Consider the following 8,928-nt stretch of genomic DNA (forward strand, 5'->3'; position numbering starts at 1 on the left):
CCGGATTCTGCCTGTCATGGATCCATCCTTGTTTGAGTTCGGTTCTTCTTTTCCTTATTGGGTGCATTTGGAGCTTCCGGAGTCGTCCTGGCTGGCAGACTGCCCATTTTTTTCGTTAGGGGCATGGCATGGGCTCTGTCGGACCCGCACGCTTGAATGGCGAGATACTTCTACCGATCTGCAGGTTTACCAGGGAGGGGGGTTTAAGCACCTTAATGCATGCTTGTTAGTGCCTGTGCCTCCTTGGGATGTTGGCCTTGTGCAGCAGCACGTGCAGGTTCCCACCCTTTTGGCATCTTTGATAGCTGAGGACTTGCGTACCCGAGGGGGATTGGCTTATGTCTTGCGCTTCTTTTCCCTTCTTGAGCTGTCTTCGGACTGGCTTGTGTCCCTGGATGTGGGGGCATTGAGTACTGGGCTTTTGTCTGAGGTGCTGGCTTTGGCGGCTAGGACATCTGCCGCACTGTTAAAGGTGTTTGTGCCAATTCAAGGAGGCAGGTGTGTCTATTGTTTGCTTCTCACCTAGCGTGCCAGCAGGCTATGCTCACTCTTCTTGGAATCTGATTGGGCTCTGGCTCTTAGGTTTTTGTCGCCGTATTGTCCGTTGCTGTTTGCAGAGATTGCTGTCACACAATTTCTTCAGGCAGCTTCATCTAGTTGTCTTCCTATGTTAGACTTGTTGGTTCTCCGGGGTGGCCATTCTCGACCTTCTCGGAAGGGTCATGCCAGGATTCCGTAGGTCAGGGTGGGTCATTGGTGACAGTTTCTGAGCCGGCGTCGTCTGGTCGGTGCAGTGATCGCTCTGTTCTTCAGCCGGCTTCTCCTAAGGGGCGATTGGAGGGGGGGGGGAGCTCGTCCCGTTTGCTCACGCCTGGTCCAATGATTCGTGGGCATTTTGCTTCGTATCCTCCGGCCTGTGGTGGCATTTGACGGCTTCACCTTTAGGGGGCTTGGGGGTTGGTGGGACAGACTTCTTCCCCTGCACTCTGTCGGGTGTGCTTGGGTGTGGTCGAAACGATCCTGTGTCTCAGATGGGTTCCCACCTGTTTCCAGTGCCAAAACAGGACTGTGCGTATGTGGTTCATTCTGGCCTTGTCCTGTTTGAACCTCTGGATTACTTTCCCCTCCTTTCTGATTTCCACTCTCTCAGGCCTGGCTTCTGTTAAAGCCGGATGCCTGGATGGTGTCCCTGGACCTCAGGAATGCGTATTGGCACGTTTCCATTCATCTGGGGTTCAGGGACTGGTTAGATTTTGTGGTGGGGTGTCAGGCTTACTGCTTTCATTGCCTTCCTTTTGGCTTGAATCTGGCACCTCGCGTATTCACGCGTCTTATCTGGGTCGTGGTGACCCGTCTGCTAGGGGTTGGGCTTCTGGCCTACCTCGATGACTGGCTGGTGTGGTCTCCCAGCCGGTATACTTGTCTGCTCGCCAGAGGGTGTGGTTCTTTCCCAGTATGCCGGGTTTGGGTTCCTGGTGAACTGGTGGACGTCCTATCTGGTTTCGTCCCAGGTACAGACCTGGCTGGGTCTTGTTTAGGACTCTCGCACCACTTCCATGTCTGCGGCTGCAGACATGGAAATGGTGCCTTCAGCTGTTTCTGGGGGGGGGGGGGGGGAAGGGTCACCGGTCACTCGGCTGTTGCTTGAGCAGTGATGTGGGAGTCTGAACTTGTGCTGGTTTACCTGCTGGGTTGGGTTTGGCTTTGGCGTCTGTTCTGGTTCCTTCAGGGATGCCAATTCCGCCTCTCTCTAGATCGCTGGGTTCAGCCTTCAGTGACTTTGCATTGGTCGCTGTGTGCTGACTTCCTTTTTGTTTTTTTTAGGGTTCAGTGCCTTGGCGCCTATCTGAGCCCTCACTTGATGTGTTCATGAATGCTTTGTCTTTGGGCTGGGGCTTTGTTGCCAGTGCTTGCCAGGACTGTGAGAGGCGGTGGGGTCCGTCCTTCCGTCCTTCAACAGAAGAATGGACCCCACTTTATACTCGCACCTTTATACTCACAGCATGGTGCTGGAGTTCCTGGCGGTTTGGCTGTTACTTCGGAGGGTTTGGGTCACTCAGGGTTTGACCATCCAGTTCCATTCGGCCTGTTCTCCGGTGATTCATTGCCTGAACTGTGGGGGTTCCCTTCGGTCCTTGCCTCTTTGGGGCTGGTCGCTTCAAGTGGCTCGTCTGCTGGTTTCTCAGGATTTGGGTATCTGGGGAGTGTCTAACGTCCTGGCAGATGGCCTGTCTCAGTTCATTACCCAGTCCATGGAATAGACGGTCGACGCCGACGCCTTCAGTTTGCTCTGCCGGACGTACGGGCTCCCAGAGGTGGACCTCTTTGTGTTGGTGTGGTAGAGGCATCTCCCGATATATGAGGCGCTCTTCCCCGACTGCGGAGCATTCATGGTGGACACTTTTCGGCAGGACTGGTGGGGGTTACCTGTATCTCTTTTTCTTCCCCCTCCCAGTGCAGCTGTTGCTTTGGGTTCTGTCTCAGTTGGAGTCTTACCACAGGAGTCGTCTTAGTGGCCCATTGGTGGCCAGTCCAGCCTTGATTCCAGGCGCTGCTTGCTTGGTGTCCGAATCCGGGCCACTTTCTGCGGCTCTGTTCTTACAGCAGATCGGACCAGTCCAGTTCAAGGCCGGTTCTGTCTTCTACTCCGCTCTTCGCATCTGGACTTTTTGACACGGATTTATCACCAATTGTGTGGTGATCAGGTGGCTTTGTTGATGGTGTCCGACCTGTAAGCTTTGTCTCGGCGACAGTGTGATGTTTCCTGCCGTTCTCTCCGCCATTTTCTTCTCTTCATAGGTTGTCTTCTATTTCTGATCGGGTTGTCTATTCCTTCTTTCTTGGCTTTTTCAGGACTGTCATTTGATGCCAATACTGTCGCCTTGTATTGTGCGGCATTGGCAGAGCTGCTCCAGCTTGCGTTCCGGGTGGATGTCACTTCCGCCCCATTTCGTATGCTTTCTCATGCTTTGTTTCACCTCCGGCCTGCTCGTGCGCTGCCTGAGCCATCTTGGTACTTGAACAGTGTGCTCTCTCATCTCTCTTCTCTTTGGTTCGTGTTTTTCCAAGTTTCTCTGTTGGCATTGGCCTCTGGGGGTTGGGTTGGTAAGCTCCGTGCTCTCCTCCGGTGCAGGGGTTTCTGCTCTTTCAGTCCTGGTAATCGGTTTATTCTATGGTTTCCCCTCATTTCTTGATGAAGGGCTCGGGGTCTCCCAGGTCGTTTACAGGGTTGACAAGTCTAGCCAGCTTGCGATCTATCCTCGTCCCCATGACGTTTGTAAGTTTGCTGCTTTGGCTGTTGTATGCTGTATTAGAACGTTTAGAACTCAATTGTCTTAAACTTTATTAAAAGTTACCTAACATAAGCCTACCCATCTTTTCTGGGGGGGGGGGGAGCCCCCGGCGGCTTCCCGGAGCTATCCAGGCTGATATGCTAATGTCAGACTTTGGCATAAGTCATGTGTATGGAGTTCTGTGGGACTAACGGGGACCACGAGCCAGAACCTGGCCCTCTCACAGAGGCACGAGGAGCAATGGTCTATAGAGACCCCCTGTGTGGTTGAAAGCATTCTTTGTCTGCCATCGACCGGGTTAGGCACCCAGAAAGGTAAACGCCCCTGGTGAAAATTGCTACAAGAAGCCGAACAAGTGGGTAGAACTCCCCAAACAGAAACGAACAAATGATCATAATGTCACACGTCGCCACGCCTCTGTCTGCACAGCTTCCCCCTCCCTGGGAGGGGATAGGGGGAGCCCCAGACCCCCATGCTAGCCATCCACACCCCAGTTCTGAGGTTGATGCTATAGGCAGCGGTCGTGTGCTCTGGCTCTAGTGTTTGTTTCAGCACTGTGCCTTGTGTGTGGTGACTGTCTTCTAGGTGGTGTGCGAGCCAGGAGATTTTTTTCAGTACTTGGGCTGCATGCGCCTAGGGCTCCCTTCCCTAGGTTCCCAGTAAGTACTGCCCTTGGGGCTTGGGGCCACCTTCCACAAGTTCCTTGGGTTCTGCCTCTGCGAGGCCGTTTACTGCTTGGTTTTCGGTTGCCCTTTTGTGCTGGGGTGTTTTGTCTTCCTTGTTTACCTTAGGGTAAGGGGCAATTTGCACTGGTACGGGGCGCAGGGTACTATGCAGCTTGTTTTCACCAGGTTTCCAGGTTTTCCAGGTTTCCAGGTTTCACCAGGTTTTCACCAGCAGGGTTTTCTTTTTTTTTGGGGGGGGGGGGGGGTTCGGGTTCTTGGTGAACTGGAGGAAGTCCCACCTGGTCCCCTCCTAGGTTCGGACTTGGCTGGGTCTTGTTTGGGGCTCTTGGACTGCTTCCTTGTCTTTCCCTCCGGAGTCTCTCCTTCACCTGTGGTCCCGCCTTTGTTGTTTTCTGGAGGGTTCGGGTCACCTGGTGGTTGCTTGAGGGTCTGTGCGGAGCCTGAACTTTGCAATGTTGGTCTACCTGCCGGGTCGGGTTTGGCTGCATCACCTGTTCTGGTTCCTTCGGGGACGTCCCTTCCGCCTCTTTCGCGATTGCTGGGTTCGACCCCCGGGGACTTTGCGTCAGTTTCTGCGTTGCCGGCTTCCTCTTCGGGTTTTTCAGGGTTCAATGTCATGGCGCTTACCCGAGCCCTCGCTCAATGTGTTCACGGATGCATCGTCTCTCGGCTGGGGCTTTGTGACTAGTGATCACCAGGCCGGCCAGGGGCGATGGGGTCTGTCCTTCCGTCGGGCCCACAGCACTCTGGAGGAGTTCGTGGCCATTTGGTTTGCGTTTCGTAGGGTTCGGGTCACCCACAGATTGAAGATCAGGCTCCATTTGGACTGCTCCCAGGTTGCCTGAAGATTGCCAGGTTGCCTCCCAGGACTGAATTGCCTGAACCGAGGGGGTTTGATGCGGTCCCCTGGCTCTTTGGCGCTGGTCGCTTCGGGTGACTCGTTTACTGAGTTCTCGGGGTTTGGCTCTTCTGGCAGTTCACATTCGGGGGGTGTCCAATGTCTTGGTGGACGGCCTGTCTCGGTTTGTCCCCCTTCTCCACGGAATGGACGTCGGCGTGGTCGTGGCGCCTATCGATATATGTGGCGCCCTTCCCCGACTGTGAGGCCGTCGGGATCAATGCTTTTCGGCAGGACTGGTCGAGGTGGGGGTTCCTGTACTTCTTTCCCCCAGTTCAGCTGTTGCTCCAGGTCCTGACTCACTTGGAGACTTTACAGGGAGAGTAGTCCTTTTGGTCCAATGGTGGCCGGCCCAGCCTTGGTTTCAGGCGCTGCTTGCACGGTGTCAGGACCCGGAGGTTTTCCCGCGGCTCCGCCTCTTTCAGCAGATCGGACAAGTGAGTCATGCAGCTGGTTCAATCTTCTCCTCGAGTGAACGCGTATGGTATTTTTTACTCGAGTCTATCATCATCTCTATGGTGATCAGGTGGCTTCGTTGTTGGTGTCCCATCTGCAGGCTTTGTCTAGGCGGCAGTGTTTTCGATGGCAACCACATGGGAATTTCTATAGGCCATTGCTCCTCGTGCCACTGTGAGGGGGGCCAGGTTCTTGCTTGTGGTCCCAGGTAGGCCCACAGAACTCCATACACATGACTGATGCCAAAGTCTGACAGTAGCATATCAGCCTGAATAGCTCCGGGAAGTCTCCGGGACTCGCCTACAAAATGGCGTTTCATTACATTTAACGCTAGTTTTTTATGCTTTTTTTTTTCTTATGCTTCCATTCTTACTCCTATTATTACACTTATCCCTTCTGTGCCTTTTGCCTTGCTCATACCTTCCTCTAAGATTTCCTCTTCCTCACCTCTCTTGCCTTACTTATGCCAGGGCCTCCCTCGCCTCATCACAATTGAGTTGATAATGGTGCAGAACGGACCAAAACGTTGTTGTCTCCATCTTCTAGTGTGTGGTTTGGTCAACAACATATCAGTCTTGGGTTGATATTTGGACGTAGGGGTTTTAGAGGTCAAATAGGGTTTTGGCTGCCAGGTATCTGCTAAATGTTCCTGGTCCTCTTGCAGCCTTCTGTTGCCTTGGGGCATCTGTTGCGGCCTTTGGTCTCGTCTTCGAGTTGATACCTGCAGTGATCCTACCTCCCTGGTAAATTTTCACAATTTTGTCTCTCTTTGGGTAGTTAGCTTCAGGGGAGCCTTTGACAAATATGACCATGGTGTTATTACACATAAAATGCGTTCAAAAGGAATTACCGAAAAAATAGGCAGATGGATCTACAATTTTCTGACTAACAGAACCCAATGTGCAATAGTCAACAAAATAAAATCCAGTCCATCAACCATGAAGAGCTCAGTTCCCCAGGGTACTCCGGTACTTTATCTCATCCTCATATCGGACATAGACAAGGACACAATCTATAGTACTGTATCATCCTTTGCAGATGATACTAGGATTTTCATGAGAGTAGACAACATAGAGGACACTGCAAACCTCCAATCAGATGTAAATCAGGTCTTTCTATTGGCTACAGAACATATGGTGTTTAATGAAGGTAAGTTCCAGCTTATGTGCTACGGAAAAATTAAAATATAAAAACGGAAACCACGTACAAAATTCAGTCAAATCATAACATAGAACGAAAAAGCAATGTAAAGGATTTAGGTGTACTCATGTCGGAAAACCTTACCTTCAAAGAACACAATAAAGTAGCCGTCACAACTCCAAGAAAAATGACATGTTGGATAACAAGAATCTTTCACACTAGAGATGCTATACCAATGATGATACTTTTCAAGACACTAGTGCTCTCTAGAGTGGAGTACTGATAGCACAATGACAGCCCCTTTCAAAGCTGGAGAAATTGCTGACCTGGAGAGCGTGCAGAGATCCTTTACTGCTAGAATCCACTCAGTAAAATATTTAAACTACTTTAAAGCAACTAAAGAGCCTAAATATGTATTCTCTTGAGCGCAGCTGGGAGAGATACATAATAATTTATACGTTGAAAATATTAGAGGGGCTGGTCCCACAGAAATAACACCACACGAGACCAGAAGGCATAGCAGGATGTGCAGAATACCCCCGTTGAAGAGAAGAGGTGCAATGGGTACTCTGAGAGAGAACTCTATCAACATCAGAGGCCCGAGACTGTTCAACACGCTTCCACTACACACAAGTGGCATAACTGGCCGACCCCTCACAGTGTTCAAAAGAGAACTGGATAAGCACCTCCAAGGAATACCTGATCAACCAGGCTGGGATTCATACGTCAGGCTGCGAGCAGCCGCATCAAACAGCCTGGTTTACTAGTCCAGCAATGACCGATCGTTGGTCGACGACCGGGCTGCGGGGGACACTAAGCCCCGGAAACACTTCAAGGTAACTTCAAGGTAGTCTGGAGGGCTACCCACAGAAAACCAGCTTTGAATATAATGAAACTCCAGTTTCTGGGTGAGTCCCAGAGGCTCCCTGACACCCTCCCTCCCTCAGGTCACCAGTGTATTTATATGATATGAAGTGTATATAAATGTATTTATATATATATATATATATGTCGTACCTAGTAGCCAGAACGCACTTCTCAGCCTAATATTCAAGGCCCGATTTGCCTAATAAGCCAAGTTTTCATAAATTAATGTTTTTTCGACTACCTAACCTACATAACCTAACCTAACCTAACTTTTTCGGCTACCTAACCTAACCTAACCTATAAAGATAGGTTAGGTTAGGTTAGGTAAGGTGGGTTAGGTTCGGTCATATATCTACGTTAATTTTAACTCCAATAAAAAAAAATTAACCTTATACATAATGAAATGCGTTGCTTCATTATTTCATAAGAAAAAAATCAGAGAAAATATATTAATTCAAGAAAACTTTGCTTATTCGGCAAATCGGGCCTTGCATAGTAGGCTGAGAAGTGCGTTCTGGCTACTAGGTACGACATATATATATATATATATATTTATATATATACTGTATATTTATATATATATATTTATATATATACTGTTTATTTATATATATATATTTATATATTTATATATTTATAAAGCCTGTCATCCATGCCTCCCTGGGTTGGCTTCCCCTTCCCCACAACAAAGAGGTGAAGCTAACTAGCGGGGGCTAGTTTCACCATGTTTTGGTTGTTTCTTTTATTTTGGGGGAATTCTTTTGACATTTTGAGAGCTTTTTTTTTTAAACCATGCAGTGGTTTGTTTTGATTTGTATATCTTTCTGGGTTCCTTCCCTGGTGATGGTAAAGATGATAACATTAAGTGTAAAGTGACCACAGGCCATTGTTCTCTGCACCTCCCTGAGGCGGCCAGGTTCTGGCTTGTGGATCCCTTTAGGCAAAAAGAACGCTGCAACTGATGATACTAGGTAGTACGGCATGGCACTTAATCAGTGATTATAGACTCGGCGAGCCTCCAGGACTTACCCAGAAACTGGCATTTCATTACATTCAACGCTGGTTTTATAATATTTAAATTAAATTTTACGTTAATCTAAAATTGCACTTCCTTCAATTTCAGCATGATACTCATCTACTTAGAGAAAAGAGTAGTGAAATGGCAGAGGCATCATGTCATGCAACCTCTAATTCTTGCTCTCCTTCACTTGACACAAGTAAAGTAAAGGTCTGGATGTCCAAGGTACACATGTCCCAGGCTACTGAAATGTCCACGTGGGTTTAGGCTCTACTTGTCTAACATTTTTCATTATTTAGTGTAGGTTTTATTTAAAAACTTTTTATTGAAAATAAACAATAACACAGATATTGGAGATTATATTGTGAAAATGTGTCCAAAGATTAGTGGTGGTGGGAGCCCATTTGGTACTCCAAACAGGAATATCTTTGCTCTTCTTATTCCTAGACAACACACAGTTCCACAAAGTTCAGTTCTGAATCATCGATTGATAATAATCCAACAATGATTTTGCTTGGGGTCACCCATGGTTGGATTATAGGTAAAACACTGTTTATTGTTTGTGTTGAT

General features: G+C 48.9%; 1 protein-coding gene across 10 annotated transcripts in view; it reads left to right on the forward strand.

The window, feature by feature from the left end:
* The window catches only part of LOC138363066 (protein FAM177A1-like), a 31,319-nt gene extending 22,521 nt beyond the window's left edge, over positions 1-8,798 (forward strand). For 5 of the 10 annotated variants that reach the window (XM_069321949.1, XM_069321947.1, XM_069321948.1 and 2 more), the window contains one exon: positions 8,464-8,798. In XM_069321949.1, coding sequence (XP_069178050.1) covers positions 8,464-8,625 — 162 coding nt within the window. In that variant the 3' untranslated portion in view covers positions 8,626-8,798. The remainder of the gene's footprint in view (positions 1-8,463) is intronic. The other 5 variants (XM_069321942.1, XM_069321943.1, XM_069321944.1 and 2 more) reach the window with 2 other exon arrangements.
* Positions 8,799-8,928: the final 130 nt, after the last annotated feature.

The sequence above is a fragment of the Procambarus clarkii genome, chromosome 10 (assembly GCF_040958095.1).
Source record: "Procambarus clarkii isolate CNS0578487 chromosome 10, FALCON_Pclarkii_2.0, whole genome shotgun sequence".
Lineage (NCBI taxonomy): Eukaryota > Metazoa > Arthropoda > Malacostraca > Decapoda > Cambaridae > Procambarus > Procambarus clarkii.